Genomic DNA, 17,048 nt, shown 5'->3' with positions numbered 1-17,048 from the left:
AATTGAGAAAAAATACAAAGACAGAAACAGGCAAATATTGCACATAAATTCATGAAGAGTTTGCCAGGGCCTTGCTCTAAAGACACATACACAGTTTGTAATTGATAAAAATCATTGTTTCAGTAATTAATTTTTTAAAATGCCTTATTTAAGTTGAATGCTATAGTGCCCAAATACAGAATGGCAGCCTTGTCCAAAACATCTGTCAGTCAGCAAACAATCTCACATTTTTGTCAACTTGCACTGGTGACTCTATTAGTATATTCTGTTTACTTCAAGACTTAACTGCATCAACACTCAAGATCAAGTTGTACAAAACTATTTGAATACTGAAGCCATGAACTTCCTGGATAAATTTAGACATATCCTGATCTCTCAGGTTCTAGTCCTCATCTGTAAAATGAAAAAAAAAAAAATCTAAATAGAAACTCTACCTCACGATGCCAGGAGGATGATTAGTGACTGTACAATCCCTTTGCATTTATAACCTGTTCCATATTCCATCAAAATTACTGGGTTTTGAAAAAGGATGGAAGGGTTCCCCTCTGACAGTCCCCCCCCCCCAAGCAAACAAAAAAACTATGCTGAAGTTAATAAGACCTACATGGGCAAAATCCATGTTACACAGGCTGCAGTAAGACTGAATGAAAAAGCTGGTTGGATCAACGCTACTATGTATTTCCATTATTGGGGCTACTTTTAAAGATGCACACCAAACTCTCACAGGATTGGTAATTCTGTATAGTTACCAATATTCTACAAGTACCAGATGCCTGTCTGAGTATAACTACCGTATATGTACAGAAGATGCACCAGTCATTTGGATCACATTGTTACAACCAAGCAAGCTTACATTAAATTTCAGTAGAATCTGAAAGCAATTTGCCTATGATAAAGTCCAGTACCATTCAGCTGAACTTAGTTACATTTTACAAGCGGTGGTGAAATTAAAAATTAAATAAAACATAAGATAGACACTATTTGTCACCCCTCCCCCCATGTATAGAAAATCTATCACATCCATTAAAAATAAAAAGTGTCCAATAGAGTAAAAATGTAATTTAGTGTTATAACTGCACAGAAACAATCTTTTAAATAGCACACATGAAGTATATTAAGCATTATACAGCATTATTAGTGCACTGTAGTGAGAACTAAGATATTAATTGGTCAAATAATTGAAACTGTATAAAATATATAAAGCAGCAATTCATATTTAAGCTCTTAAATAATGTATATGGCTTTCATTTCTTTCTAAAACATATTACATTGTCACAGTCTGCACTGAAACATACATATATAATCAGGGTACATCCATAGTATGTACATTTAAGCAGCAAAATAAGAATTTCTATCAACAAAATACAGATGATATTAGGTAAAAAGCATTATCCTATAAACCCTTCCATAAATAGTTTAATTGGAACAGTATGAGCTGATGAGCTGGCTAGGCTGATAACATTCCAGGATCAGACTGTGAGTATAATACTGTTCTATAGTGACTTCGGACTACAGAATCTTACCCACAAGTGTTATTTCAACTAGATTGCAATCTGGTACTTACTTTATGTTTGTTAGAATATATACGTCAAAAAGACCTGCATGCATGAAAGTAGGTTTAAATTTCACTATGGCTAACCAAAATAATTAATAAGACTTTATTTGTAGTTTAAATATTTCACTTTCCCCCCAAAAATATAGTTTTATTAATATAACTATTTTGAACTGTTTTAAATAAAAGAATATCTCTACATTTTTATAAAAACTGTTTGAAAAATAATTCAAAATAGCGTTTTTCTTAAGACATTTTTGTGGTCCAGATTTAATATAATTTTTTAAAGAACTTCTACCTGGATGTTAAGACACACCAGCTCTGCTCCAGAGCTCTCTGGCCTTGTGATGGCTTTTTTGTATGAAAGGAAAATAGCTTCACATACTTGGGCATCAGCATGTACAAAGAATTTCACAGAATGGCACAGATTTCCTAGTGTGCACACTGAGCTTCCCTCCCATACAATAGGAAGGCTCCACTTTGGATATATAAGTAGAGCCACTGGGTTGTGGTAATCTATCTAGACTATCCCAAGCACATAAAATTCCCACTGATTTCAATGGGATTTACTCCTTACTACATGTGAACAGGATTACAGACTCACTGGTGTTACTACAAGTAATGGCACAGTCCATGAAAGTGCTCCACTGTGCTTACATGACCTTCAGCACTAGCCAAAGTGTTCAACACAAATTCATTAACGGTATCCAGTTTTTAGGTATGCTGGGGATTTGCTGGGCTTGGTTGCCTGTGCTGGAACAGCAGTAGGGGAAGGCACTTTTGTGAATACACCCTAAATCAGGTTGATGTTGTGGGTGCTTTTAGGATGAAGACAGTAATGGCTCAAAGTTTCCATTTATTTCATATAATAAATAACACAGCTCTCATCTCTGTGCAGCTGATTAGTCTTTTTTCAAATGCTAAGCAAGGGGCTCTAATTTTTAAGTTAAATATTTATGCACAGAAGCAACTAAGATCTCTTTGCAAAGACACTCTTTGCTATATGCTAACTATAACAGCCAAATGTGATTGTATGTTGCACATTGTAGCCTTACAGAATGTATTGAAGTACAATTCAGATTGCATGTTTCAGTGCTTTCTACTATGCACAACCTTCCATCACACATAAACAGCAAAAAATGGGTTTTAGGGTCACTTTCTCTGTGACTTGCTTATTGCAGTGTTTTCATAAAATTATGAATATATTAAAACACAACAGAACTCTTAACTCTGTCTTTCTGCAGGAAATTTAAAACCTGGGTTTGGACAGAAGCTCTTTCCCCTTGTTTTCTAACCTGGGGCTCAAAGCATCCAGCCCTGTGCCCGTGGAACCATAGCTATCTTGGGACATCCTTGTGGATAATCACCTGCTTGAAGTTTGTGCTGGAAGCCTGCTAAAAGTTGTAATCATTCTTTTATGTTTATTTCATTTTGTAAGCTGCTTTTGAGTCCCCAGTGTCGGAGAATGGCATGATATATTATAAATTTATTCTTATTTAAACAAGAATATTTTTTTTAGTTCTACAAGACATAACATTAAAAAAATCAACTTGCAATATTAATTATTGCAACTAACCCAGGTTAAGCATTTATCTCAGGTGAAATAGAAGTAGTGCCTTTGGTAATGAAAATTCCTTTTTGTGCACTGAATAATTACTGCCTTAACAGTAGTAGTGTAACCCTTACTGATGAATATAGAGCCCACAGCTGTTAATAATCTATTGTTATTACCCCCTGGTGCTTACAGCTGTTGGAAATGTCAGCATAAATTAATTTTGTTTATCTGAATCTAGCTGACACTGAAGCTGCTTCACATTCCTCATATGCAAAAGTTATTGTGAGAAATATTTCTTATTTTGTCCTTAAATTTATTTGACCACTCTGACTTTAAACAGGAGTAGCACAAACATACATATCTAGAAGAATAATCCAGGAGGAATACAGGAATAGTGAAAATTTTCAGCATCATCTCAATGTTTAGGGACCTGGAACTAAAGCATCAGAGTGATGTAAGGGATCATCAATTTATCATGAAATGCCCTGACCTGGATACTGTAGGCAAGCCTGATCTCATCAGATGTCAGAAGCTAAGCAGGGTGGACCCTGGCAAATATTTGGAAGGGAGGCCTCCAGAGAATACCAGGATGCAGAGGCAGCCTATCAAGCCACTTCTCTGAACATCCTCCATGCCCCAGTAGGAGTTGCCAAAGGTCACCATGACTTCTAGACACTGGCACACACACAAAACAAGAAAAATTATAATTAAGTGTTAGAAGTACAAAAGATTTGTTTCACATTAACTCTTCCATCACAGAAGCTGATTGCAAAAAATGTTTGTTTCCCTGTTTTTGTTTTTACAATGTAAAGCATACAAAAGATATTAAATGATTTAGAGAGAAATTACAAGCAGCGAGTGTAACCCCAATACATGCCATGCAAAAACCTATGGTTTTCTTATTTCACTAAGCTATGAAAACCCAGTGTTCATATGGCCTCAATGTAGAGAAAGAGAGGTGCTTGTAGCCAGGCACTGGACATGACAACTGGTCCCAAGGAAACCACTTGCAGTGGCACTTGTTAAGACTACATGCGTGTGCATTTCTGTCTGCATTAAGATGTAGATGGCAATGCACATCAGTATCCCAGAAGGTTACATTTGTTTTCACCCCAAATCATTCATTTTCTGGCTGATTGCTTTTACTATACATCCTTCCATACAGCCAAAGACCAGGTTTCCAGTTTACAGAAAGTTTATGTGAACTCATGAGGTAAACTTCTTTTAAAGAGACAATGCTGACAGGGGTAACAGTGCTACTGTACAATCACATGACTGAAATCCTTTCCGGTGAGGGATATGGAACAGTTCCACTTCCATCATCCATAAACTGTCTTTTCTCCCATCCTCTTCTTATCCGTTTCAGTTTCCTGCTTATACAAGGCAAAAGCAAAATTATCTTACCCAAAATTACTATGCACGGTAAGACCAATGCAAGAACAAAGTTTGGTGGTGTGTAAAATCTGTAGTATTCTTCTTCAAAGGCTCGTTTCCATCCATAAATTAACACGTGGAAGGTACTTATGAGCAGAGCAACGTATCCCAGCGTAGACTTTGGTGGTGAGCAGAAATAAGGGAAACAAATACAAATTAAAACTCCAAAAACCTTATTATAAGAAAAAGTTAATAAAATTTTAAAATCTCTCTAGTTTAACAACTTTATAATCCATTTTTGCTAGAACTTTAAATAGTTTTATCTGCCTGATGGCAGAAAATAGGGCCAATGTTTACTTGATTCCATAACAAAGATACTGACGAATATTTTTCATACAATATCTCAGTTTCCAGGCACACTGTGGATTTCTGAAGCTCAGCTGCCTCTATGGAGCTGCATACATCTATCATATCTGAGAACTGCAGTGGAACTATGCGTTACATTCTAAACTAGCATTGGCCCTTTGACTCCCTATATAACATTGCAGAATATCTATTTACAGACATTTATACCTGTAATAGGAAATAAATTATTGGAAATATAATATATTTACATAATAGAATAGAGAAAATGGACAGGCAGAACTCTTTCTCTCTGAGCACCTGATGAAGTTGATGTGCAATAGCTTCAGAAAGGACAACAGAAAGTACCTCTTCTCTAAGTGAGTAATTAGATTGTGGAATTCACTGCCAGTGGTTGTAGCATTGACTATGAGCACATAAGATTTTTAGAGGTGATTAGACAGATTAATGGATGACAAGTTCATAAATAGTTGCTAGCCATGATGACTAAACAGAACCTCTGTATCCAGAGGAAGTAACCTCCAAAATGCCAATACTAGGAAGCAACATCCGGAGAAGGCCTTAGCCTCTGTGCCTTGTTTGTTAGCCCTCCAGGGCAACTGGTTGGCCACTGTGTGAAAAAGGATGTTGGACAAGAAGGATCACTGGTCTGATCCTGCAAGGCAACTCTTACGTTCTATCAAGGAAATACCTTTTAAGACTAAGGCTCTATTCAAGGAAGTGCCTTTTAAGACTAAGGCTCTATTCAAGTCAATCTCCCATACAGCAAGTTGGCAATGAAATATTAAAGGGTATACTGCATTGCTGCCCAATCCTAAACACAGCAAAACAGAAATAAATATTCCAGGATCCCATGGCTGGAGCCATGGAAATACTTAGGAGGCGAAAAACAATAATGTCAAGGATGAGTAGGGGACTATGTAAACACAAAATGTGCAACAGACCTGAATAATGCAATCCTGCCACTATCACAAGACTATGTGAAAATATTTTCATAGGAATATGCTGTTTTGTACAAGGCGATCCTGTTGTAATGTTTCCAAGTTTCTTTTCTCAGGGCTGCTTCTGACATGACTAATGTCCTTCATAGATAATAGTATCATGCAGGACAAAATGTGTGACCACACATTTATCATGCATATGTATGCTAAGACGTGGAGATCTGGATACCTATGTTGAGAACATTCCATGCATATACAGACATATTTGTAAGGGTTTAACACTTTATAGGAAAGTGGAAAGCCACCTTGTGCATGGTGTCACAGGAAAGTGCAGAAGGCTCAAATTAATACATAATGTTAACATCACCCTACTGAAAACACCTTATGGTAGATTAATTTACATGATACAAAATACATACCTGTATAAAACTGAATTCCCTCCAATTTAAAGACTGATTTACTGAAGGAATTGAAGTTACAGCCAACAAAGAAAGCAGACCAAGGCTCATTATTCCAAAGGAGACATACATTTCAATGCGCCACACTTCTTCCTCATTCCATGATGTTTCAACATTTGCATGGACCTGATAGGGAAAAAAAGATCCATGAATTCCAAGATCATTAAGCACACTTAAAACAAAATTAATAAATAATTTGGCAGGCTGGAAAAGTGTGCCTGACAAAAATTCAAAAATATGGGAGGCACCCAAATAGGACTTCCAGCAATAGGGTGGTGGTGGTGGTATGACTCTGGTGCTCTGAATTAATTTAATGTGTGGTCCAGCACATATACAATATATGGTACATACATAGTTTTCAGGACACTGATACAGTTGAGTAAAACAGGATTTAAAAAGTTATTTTCCTTACCTGCTGATATGCCATATTGAGGAACAAGTAGCGTTCTGACCTCCGCATGGGCAAACAGAGGCTGTAAGCAACATGCACCGTTGCAAAGAAAAAACTAAGCAGCCCAAGCTGTTTTCTGCACTGCAACCAGCTGTCTAACCAAGGTGGAAATCGTTTATATTTGGTGCCATAATATAGCTGATAAGCAGCTGCTAGGAGACCTGCTAAATACACCAGAGATAGTAAAGTGATAGCAACAACTGGCAGTGTCTTATTCACAATCTCAATGGGAATCTTGTAGAAATCACTCTGCTGTCTCCTCACATACGGATGTATGACATCTCTAATGAAAGAATAGATGAAGAAGAAAGTAGCCAGGCTAATGGCCACGACTACTGGTCCTTTCCACAGTGTGAAGAGGCGTAGGGGTAAATTTTCAATCTCCTTTGCAGACGACAGAGCCCCCGAATCAAAGGGGATAAAGTTGAGCTGACGAGCCAGTTCAATAACTTGATGACGAGCCTGAATGCTGTTACTACATATGTAGACCTGGAAAATCAAGTTCATTACATGCAGCAATCTAAATAACATAGCATAAAACCAACAATTTCATGGATTGGGTGGTCTGCATTATTACTACATGGATCAAAACCTACAGGCCACGAGTCTAGTCAGTTAAAAAGTAAAAGATCTTGTTTTTGACCTTACAAGCCTCTAGTGACATAACTGAAAACATAAAGCTGCTTTAATCACATTGTTGGGGAATAATATAAGGAAGCTCTGTTCTTGTAACATATGAATGGTAAAGAACAATGTTGGGAAAGCGGCAGCCTGATCATACCCAGGCCTTTAGATTGCACCTAAAACACTACGCTGGGCAAGATAGGACAGCCCCAACCAGTCTGCACTGCTTGCCTCTAAATATTACGAAAAACCTCTCACATTAGTCTGTAGTCAGTGCTGCAATGTAGAATTACTTTTGGCAGCCTTGTGTGATGCATTTCTTTAATGCCAACTCAGGAGGGCTGGTGATTGCTTACTGAAGTAACAGACGGTGATATCTGTTTTCAGTGGCAGAGCAACAGAATGGCCTGTATTCTTCAGCCAGTGCTGAGAGCTCCAGCTGCTGCCTACACTGTGAAAACTGCTTCACAGAATTAAGTTTTTGAAGAGTGCAGCCATCACAGGTCAAGTTAAGGATGCTGGGATCAGTGATGCAGTTATATTACACTATTGCTATTTGTTTAAATGCCCACATACATAACATACCTGTCTGCTGGCATCTTTTGGTCCTAACTGCAGTGTCCAGGCTGAAATAACATTGAATCCTTTGACAACAATGGAATCTGGGAAAAGGGACTGCAGATATTCAGCGTTTGATTCTGGATACTGGTTGACTCTCATGTTGTTGCTAACATCTATAAGAATTTTACCAACCAGCAGATGTTTGAGGTCCCACAAAGAGCTGTAGTGTTCTCTGTGTATGGCAACAAAGATTAAATTTGCTTTTGCTACAGCGTCTTCATGATGAGTAACATCAACAACATGTGGGAAGAACTCAGCAGCAAACTTGGGGTTTCTGCTTCCTACAACCACGTGGTACCCACACCTGATTAGCCTGATTGTCAGGGATTTAGCAAAGTCCCCAGTTCCAATTATGCCAATTGTGATCTTACTGTTGTCCTGGATACCATTTACACCATTTGGCAAGTAAGTTTCATTTAAGTTTTTAGGACTTCCTAACATAGTAATTGATTCCATCTCCCAACAGACTGAGATTGCAGGATGTTACCTAAAAAGAGACAGAGAGAAAAAAACACACTCACAAACTGTTCATAATTAGCCATTAACACATTCTGCATTTATATACATGTATACACATACATACTTTTCAACAAAACAGGCACTTCTGTTGTAACACAAGCTGAAACATGAAATATTTTTAAATAATTACATATTTACATGGAGAAACACTACTGGATGTCAAAAAAATAAAAAACAAACAACTGAGAGAAACATTTTCAAAGACACTAGGATAAAAATACACAAAAAGCCTAAGTGAAAGACTGCTCTTCTAAGAAATTGAGCATGTGCACAAATGTAATTGGAAGGCTGCGCTTTGTCTGTATACATCTTCCAAACTCTCACGCACCTTTACAAAGCTTTGAAAATTAGGGAAGAATTTGATCACACTCTCTCAGCATCATTCCCTTTCCTGTAAAACAAGAACACCACTATCTAACACAAATATTGCAGAGGTCAAAGACCTAACAATTGAAAACAGTTACAGCTCAGCAGGACTTACCTACTGGTTACATTCACTTAGGATTGCAGTCTGACACTTTAGTTCTAATAACTGTACTCAAAAGTCCCTTTGCTTATAACAGAAATGAGTCCCATGTAAATACATTTGCAAACAAAAGTTTACATTTGTGTAGTCCAAGGGAAAACCAGACACAGAAAATTTCCTGACACCGAGGAGAATATTACTAATGATAACAAAGTCCAACACGTATCTATGGAGTATCAGGGTCAGGGCATAAATATACTGTATATGCTGAAAGATGGCATCATTTGTATTTCTAATCTTTTTTGTGCTTGCTGCTCACATGTACCCAATGTGCCCCCCTCCCCCCACAATGCATAGCTTTCATCATAACCTCGGGGTCAGCCAATTACTAGTGACAGAGCCACTTAACCAAATGCTGAGAAGCTTTCTAGAGTTTTTCATATAATTTTGCAAAAAAGATTACTAGTTTTGATGCTTTGGTAACCAGGAACAGGAAGATGTTATTCATTTTAAAATGTAAATAACAATGTTGATAAAGCAACACTTTTTGCAAAGTTAACTGCTGAAATGAGTTTTCTGTCTGGAAGTGTAACTCATTCAAGCAAATGACGAGAAAATGTGAAATACAGCATGCTATTTTTGGTATTTAAAAGTAAATTGTGAAATACCCCAGCTGTATGGAACCACAGCTGTTTTATGAAAAGTAATAACAGCGCCCCAGAACAAGACCATTCACTTCATTGCTCTTTGAACATGTACATAAGCATATGACTTAAAGGGAATTCCTTTTAATTTCCATTACACTGGGTTCTAAGTATGTTGCTCAGAAATCAGACCAATATTTTCAGCAGCTTGTGGTTAAAGGTAGATCTTCAGTTTCATGTCATAGGTCTGAAAAAAGTCTCTCAGTTTTGAAGGTGTTCACAGCACTACAAAGAATTGCTGCATTTCCTTTTTAATACTGAAGTAATAATCTTTACCCTTTGTGGTATTACATCATGTCTGTAATGCTGCCATAATGTCATGGTAGTCAGTTCTTTATTGGCCACATCCCCTTCATGCCCTATTCTGAATTCAATAAACTAACAAAAAAGGAAGATTGCCAAAGTCTCTATGCTTGTATCAACCAAAACAGGGAAGCAAAGTGGCAACCAGGAATGGAATCTGCCAACATAGTAATGCTCTTACTCATACTTCAGACCGCTTCCTCTACCTTTTCAGAGACCTCTGTTTACTTTAAGGAATAGTGGAGCAAAATGGCAGCAGTGCCAGGAAAGGAAGCACCAGTTCCTGTCTTCCTGCTCCAGGCACAGGATCCAGGAATCCGTTATGTCATTGATAAACTCTTGTGCTTTCCAAAGCTCAGCTGTCTACTTTAAAAACTTCCGGCCATGAATAGTAAGGCACTTTTCTTGACTTCTGTCTAGCCTGTGGCTAGTTTTCTCCCAGTTCCACTGTTCCCTGCTCACATCATCTCCAAGTCCACAAAGATTTAATTCCAAGCAAGGAAAAGGATGTGTCAGCTTGAAGTATATGGGAAAGGATTTATATAAGCTGGTACTCACCAGGAATCTTGACTGAAACTTGGCTTTGAGGCCCAAGCTCAACCCTATAATACAATAAAAACAACAACAATAGTAAAAGTGCTACTAAACATGTGCAAAGTGTATTTACAATAAGCTAAGCAACCTTGGGTTGCCAAGTCCCTTCGTTGTGCCGGCAGGGGGATTTGGGGGCATTCCAGGAGCAGGTGAGGATGCCGCATGATGTGCTGATATCATCCTGAAGTGACATCAGTGTGTTGGCAATGTTGCGGGGGGTGGGGGGGACATTCTGTTTTAAGAGCAAAACTCTATTGTAAAATTGGCCTCGTTGTGCCGGCAGGGGGATTTGGGGGCATTCCAGGAGCCTGCCAAAGGAGGGGTCCCCCACCCTCACCTGGGGAATGGTATCCCTAAAGTGCCCCAGTAAGCTAACCAGCCAGAATAGCCCTGAAGCTAAGCAGGGTTGACCATGGTTAGTACTTGGATGGGAGACTGCAAGGAAGACTGGGGTCACTATGCAGAGGAAGGCAATGGCAAACCATCTGTTTGTCTCTTGTCCTGAAAACGTCATGGTCCTGGGGTCACCATAAGTCAGTTGCAACTTGATGGTATACATTTATTATTATTAAGCAATCACATCCTGCTGTTCAATATCCAGTCTTGAGTTTGAGTCACAAAACAACCAGCCTGAGGCATCCTGAAATTGTTTCAGGGTGGTGAGTCAGCTGGCTGCTCTATATAATCCTTGTGGGCAGTTTTTTTTTTTTTTAAATCGCATGCCTCCAAAAATTACACCATCTGCAGCTTACAACAGTGTAGAAAAAAGCTACAGGCCAGTATGCTGTAGTCGATGGATGAAAGTAGCACTGAGGAGATGACAATTTGACTCCACAGTCCAGAGGACCTTGGGCCAGCCATGTTCTCTCTGCCTAACCTACTTCATAGGGTTGTTGTGAGGCTAAAATGGAAAAAAAGCATCCTGTATGTTGTCCTGAAGTCCTTGGGGGGAAAAAATTATACACACACACACACTGTGGCTAATAGCCACTGATAGACCTCTGCTCCATATTTTTATCTAAACCCCTCTTGAAGGTGGCTATGTTTGTGGCCGCCACCACCTCCTGTGGCAGTGAATGTCACATGTTAATCACCCTTTGGGTGAAGAAGTACTTCCTTTTATCCGTTTTAACCTGTCTGCTCAGCAGGGTAAGCTAAGCAGGGTCAGCACTAGTCAGTATTACGAAGGGACACCACAAAGTAACTCTAGTGTCATGAGGAGGCAGGCAGGCCGCCACCACCTCCTGTGGCAGTAAAGATTCTTGTGCTGAGGTGACAGCTGTTGTCAAAGTACTGTTTTTAAAAATCTGCCAGTCCCCACCTGGTCTCACCCACTTTCTAAAAACTTAGTGGGCTCCAGAAATGGTGTTGGCAGGCATACATTGGGGACTCTGAAGTAGAACAAAAGGAAAGAAATATTTAAGCAGGGCTTTTTTTGTAGCAGGAACTTCTTTGCATATTAGGCCACACACCCCAGATGTAGCCAATGCTCCTGGAGCTTACAGTAGGCCCTGTAAGAAGAGCCCTGTAAGCTCTTGGAGGGTTGGCTACATCAGGGGCATGTGGCCTTATATGCAAAGGAGTTCCAGCTACAAAAAAGCCCTGTATTTAAGAAATCATTTGCCTGGATCTACATATGAAAGAGCAGATGCACACCATGGTAAGGGAGAAACTCCATGCATTCATCAGACAGTTCAGGCTTTCAAAGAGAAGCCTCCCAGAAGTACAGGTTTAGAAGGGGGCCTGAATTAAAAGTAACGTGGGCAATATTGGAGTAACAGAGATGTTATCTATTCATTTAAATTCCACTAAACATTTATTTGATGCCAGTGACAAGGTCAGTTTCAGACATTTAAATGAGAATAACTGTTACTAAAAAGATAATCTGAGAGACCAATATGTGTCTCTTTATTTTAAACATCTGATAATCCCCCCAAAGTGAACAATGCTGCCATGTAAAGTTAAGCAATATGTGACAAAATGAGTTTAGCAACAGATGTGATGTTGGTGTTCTGGGCTTCAGAAACTCCACCAACATCTCCTCTGACAATTCCAGAATGAAACAGAACATTGGGGGCACAGACTGATACATATCCTTAAGTAATGTTCTTGGATAAAATGTTCCTGCTGGTCACAGCAGCCAATAATAACATACAAAACAGACACACCAAGCTGTACTGCCCCCTTGAACTTTGCCTTCTGCATTTGTCAGCTGGATGGAACAGAGTTTCTGAATAATCTACAGATTAAGAAAGTTGTTGCCCAATTCCTCCCATGCTTAGGAAGTAAACCCTACAAATGGAGATTACTCCCAGGTAAACCTGGCACCTGTGGAGTATTACTGTCTTACTTATGTTACTTATTTCAGCCTAAAAGGTGTCACTTTCCAAGCGTTCTGATGCCAGACAATTTCACCAAATAGAATGACACATGCAGTGATCTACAGCATTAACAACAACAAAACTCCAGATTTATTTATGATCCTAGGTCAGTCCTTCTTATTTCACTAACAGTGCACCCTAAGCCATGTATACCCTTCCTATGTCCACTGAAGTAATGCAAACAAGAGAATGCATAAGTCACCAGGTGGAACTGAGAGAGAACAATTATAGCCTTCCATTTGCTTTAAATTCTATGGGCACAAGGACCCTGTGAGGTTCAAACCTGGGAAACATTATTCCCCATGGTTGTAGTGCCCACATGAAAATAAGTCACAGAGGTCAGAAGGATGCACTGAGAAGACGGAAGGAACTGAAATCACTCCGTTCTTCCATCTGCAAAGCTCTACCCATGTAAGAGAGAGATAGTGATTTCTCTCACAGTGCCCTTTTGTTACATCTCTACCTGCTATTTACACCTCCTCTAGTTGATGGGCTGTTATATATATTACCAACCAACTTATTTTACATTACCAAGAACAAAGCTTGTAAGGTAACTGCATTGGTTCACAGAAAAATATAAAATAAGGCATGCAATACTTTTTGTATTTGGACCAATCAAAATATTACAAAATTGGATGAATTTCCAGTTCCCCAGATCCCTTCATCATCTGTCAGGTACCAGATTTTTTAAAAAGCCAGCAGTGCCCTGATTTTCCTCATGTAATTTTATATGGAAAGATAAGAAAACAGAGGTGGTAATGAGAAGGTGGGGTGGAGAAGATATGAGTGGAAAAAAGAACAGCAAAGATATTATGAAGAGGGGAAAAGGAAGTTTTTAAAAAAGTCTTTCTGTATTTGTTGCTAAGTGCAATGATTAAATGTACATCATATTAACAATGCTGGAACTTCTAGTAAAGTATTATTTTCAACTCTAAATTCTTAACAAACATCTCATCTAGAAGCCATCCAGGTCAACTGAGGCCTACTGAGTTCAGCAGGACTTACTACTAAGAACACATCCAAGCTGCTACATACCTTGGGGAAGGGCTGTGGCTCAGTGATACAACATCTGCTTTGTAAACAGAAGGTCCCAGATCCAACCTTTGGAATCACCACTTTAAAGGTCAGGTGACAGGTGATATGAAAGACCTCAGCCAGAGACCCAATGCTAGTCAGAGAAGACGATACTGACTTTGGTAGGCCAATGGTTTGATGCAGTATAAAACAGTTTCATATGTGTTCATGTTCTCATGATTGCTCCTTTCTGAGAACTCTATTTTATGGTAACCCAAAGAGTAGAGAACTACTTTCTGTTGCAGAAGAAGCTAATGAATTAGGGCATATATAGATGACCAGTTTACTACATGTGATCACATGTGTGGTAAAATTCTTATTTTGGAAGTACGGATACATAGACTAGTTACAGATTACCATACTACTCTGGACCAAATTATCTCATGGGAATTTCATCATCATTACAGGCTAAAACAATATGGCTGGGGCAAGTTCAACAGTTGTCATTATGCAAACATACCGTAATTTCTAGCAGCAAAAAGCAAATGCAGCTATCCAAAAGAGAGATCTGCACCTGGAAACATCAAGCACGAGTAGGCACTAGGGATTTAAACCTGTCTGCAACAAGTAATCATTTCTACCAGGGCCTACACAGAAGCCTACCAGAGTATCCATCTGGAATGGAGGTGGAGAGTGGGGAGAAGAGTATCTCTTCTAGCAGTACTTACTGAGACCTGCTCAGGACTAAAAGGGAAGAGGTCTTTGCAGCATCCAGCTTTGCCGGGTGTTGGGAACAGCCTTCTATGGTGCTTGCATCTGACCAGGAACCAAAGATCTGACCAGGGCATCTTCCAATCGTATTAGTTAACATGACCCTTGGCAGGCAACATCCTACTGACTTTATGCCTTTCTCTTGAAGCCCTTCTACCGCGGTCGAACATGCAGATGTACTCATCAACCTCTGCGGCATAACGGCTTGACTCTTAGGCTTAAGCCTGCTATCAAGCACGCCTTGAAAAGCAAACCGAAACCTGGTAAGCGCGTTCGACCCTGAGCAACTTGCCTTCTTATGCTGCCCGCACCAAAACCCCTCGCGTCCCTCAGTTCCAGTCTACAGCGCTGCCCTTGAACTGCCTGGCAGACGAAGAATCCCGAACAGCGCCAAGGCTGCAGCCCCTGCTGGCCTCCCTCTTTAGAGCAGAGCAGCGAGGAAGACGCTGCGTAGTCTGTTCTCCAGTGACAGCTTCTGGCTGGAAGCCAGACTGGGTGTCAGGCCCCACTGGGGCCAATGCAAACCTCTGCCTCATACCTGCGTTCCCCAGCCGGGGCTTCCCTACCTTCTGTCTTGCTTTTCACAGAGAGGCGCCGTGGAAAAACAAGCACAGCGGGCCAAGCTGTACCCCCCACCCCCCCGGGCGTTGTAAGAACGCCTTAAGTTCGCCTACCTCTCCCGCTCACCTCTGCGCCGCTCGCCCCTCTGCTTTCCGGCTTCCCGCGCTCCAGCCTGCAGCCCTCAGGGAGGGAAGGAGGCGCTTCTCTGTCGGTCCTCCCCCGCCGCACTCTGGGCCGGCCTTCCGAGAGTGAGCGCGGCGCCTGTTACAAACCAGCGGTGAGTGCAGGCCGCCCGGGCAGTGTCTCTTCTTCAAGCAAGACAGCCACTGAAAGGCGGGGGAATTGGCGGCGGCGGCTGAGTGACGGAGGCGTCCGTTTCCACGCCGCCCGTGTGCGCGCCGCTAAGGAGAGGAGGCCTCCGGCTCCCGCCCGCCCCCGTCGTCCAAGGCAGGGGTTGGGTGGATTCGTCGATGATCCTGAAGAGGTTGTAAAGCTTTCCTTGGTAATTCATTTCTGACATGCATTTACATGAGATCGTTGCGTCCTGCTTTTCGGTCTCGTGGCTTTTCCTCCAGGTTCCTCTCCCACAGCAGAGCAAATAAAACGAAAAAGTCAATAACAAGGCTGCGTGATTTAGTATTTCAGCCAACCACTATCCGAGGGAGTGGGAATTGCAACTCTGGTACCATGAGCTTGTCTGTTGAGGGCATTTCAAAAGTTTCACCATCACCAGATGCTTCAGCATCTAATGGGACCTGCTTTGAAGGCCATCGGTAGAGAAAATGGGAGCGTTCCAGGGGTTAGTCCACCACCCCCATTCCTACTTTCCAGCTGCTACTGGCTCCAGTGGTTGGTACTTATTGTGTCCCCCTCCCTGGTGTTTATTAATTAAAGATAATTATGTCTCTTTCCCCCCCTCATAAGGTTAAGGGAACTCTGGGGAGTCGGGACTGAGCTAGGACAGCATAACCTGAGCTATTATGGCCTGGTGGAACAACACTGAGAAGTTACATTATATTTTTATTACATTTTATAAAAGGGGAAAGGCAGGATATACGCATTTTAAATACACGAATGTGAGCACTTTAAAAAATGTGGTCCCATTTAAAAACTCAATTCCCCAACTGAAACAACAAGTGGGGAAATAAGCCCATCCTTTATGTAAATGCACCAATAGGTCTAACTGTGCTTCTAAATTAGTTCTTCTCAGTAGGCTATTTGGCTTTATAGCCATTTTGCTATAATTCATTAAAGATTTGGATGTCCTGAAGCTGACCTAAAGGCTAGCTAATACAAACTTGCCAGGATTGAACAACAAGCAGCTGCAGCTAGCTACTCCTTCAGTTATGAAAAGCAGCTGGGGAGGAGGAATTCAGAACCTGAAAAGAGAGAGAAGGGAAAGGATCAAGCAGCAATTTCTCCTTGCCGTTCTTCCACTAAAGTAGTCTTACCTATGGTCTTAATTTAAAAAAAGAAAGAAAATGTGTTTGTTGGTACATGTAGCTGTATATAGTGTGCAGTTTTAATCTCAGAAAAAAGTTTACAGAATGCTGAAGCTGAGCCCACAAGATCATATTGTCAAAATAAGCTTAATGGAAAATACTGTTTTCTAAAGCAAAATTTTTCTAGCTGTTCTGACAGAACAGCACAATAAACTGCACATTATTTATTTAGTTGAACTTCTGTTCTGCTGTTCTCCATGGTTGTAGGGCTCAGAGTGGATTATAACATAAATGTAAAAAGTTTAACAGATTAAAACTAAACATGTACATCAGAATCAAATTAACCAGGGCATA

General features: G+C 40.3%; 1 protein-coding gene across 2 annotated transcripts; it reads right to left on the bottom strand.

Moving 5' to 3' along the window:
• Positions 1-4,284: 4,284 nt before the first annotated feature.
• STEAP2 (STEAP2 metalloreductase) lies at positions 4,285-15,519 on the bottom strand. 2 transcript variants are annotated; one of them, XM_060248468.1, is made up of 6 exons: positions 15,379-15,519; positions 10,490-10,533; positions 7,904-8,426; positions 6,656-7,183; positions 6,205-6,369; positions 4,285-4,659 (listed from the first exon to the last, which is right to left on the bottom strand). In XM_060248468.1, the coding sequence occupies exons 3-6, from the start codon at positions 8,393-8,395 to the stop codon at positions 4,375-4,377; spliced, it is 1,470 nt and encodes a 489-aa protein (XP_060104451.1). In that variant the 5' UTR covers positions 8,396-8,426; positions 10,490-10,533; positions 15,379-15,519; the 3' UTR covers positions 4,285-4,374. The 2 variants fall into 2 exon arrangements, with proteins under 2 accessions (XP_060104451.1, XP_060104452.1); XM_060248469.1 differs by having other exon boundaries at positions 10,490-10,526; positions 15,379-15,516.
• Positions 15,520-17,048: the final 1,529 nt, after the last annotated feature.

This window comes from Heteronotia binoei, chromosome 10 (genome assembly GCF_032191835.1).
Source record: "Heteronotia binoei isolate CCM8104 ecotype False Entrance Well chromosome 10, APGP_CSIRO_Hbin_v1, whole genome shotgun sequence".
Classification (NCBI taxonomy): domain Eukaryota; kingdom Metazoa; phylum Chordata; class Lepidosauria; order Squamata; family Gekkonidae; genus Heteronotia; species Heteronotia binoei.
The sequence above is the reverse complement of the archived record's forward strand: the minus strand, read 5'-3'. Positions and strand labels throughout refer to the sequence as shown.

Excerpts from the sequence above, each read along its gene's own strand:
- STEAP2 (XM_060248468.1), bottom strand. The coding sequence starts at position 8,395 with ATGGAATCAATTACTATGTTAGGAAGTCCTAAAAACTTAAATGAAACT. Across the intron at positions 7,184-7,903 it reads CAAAAGATGCCAGCAGACAG|GTCTACATATGTAGTAACAG; the intron begins GTATGTTATGTA and ends TTGATTTTCCAG. Across the intron at positions 6,370-6,655 it reads TCAATATGGCATATCAGCAG|GTCCATGCAAATGTTGAAAC; the intron begins GTAAGGAAAATA and ends TTTCCCTATCAG.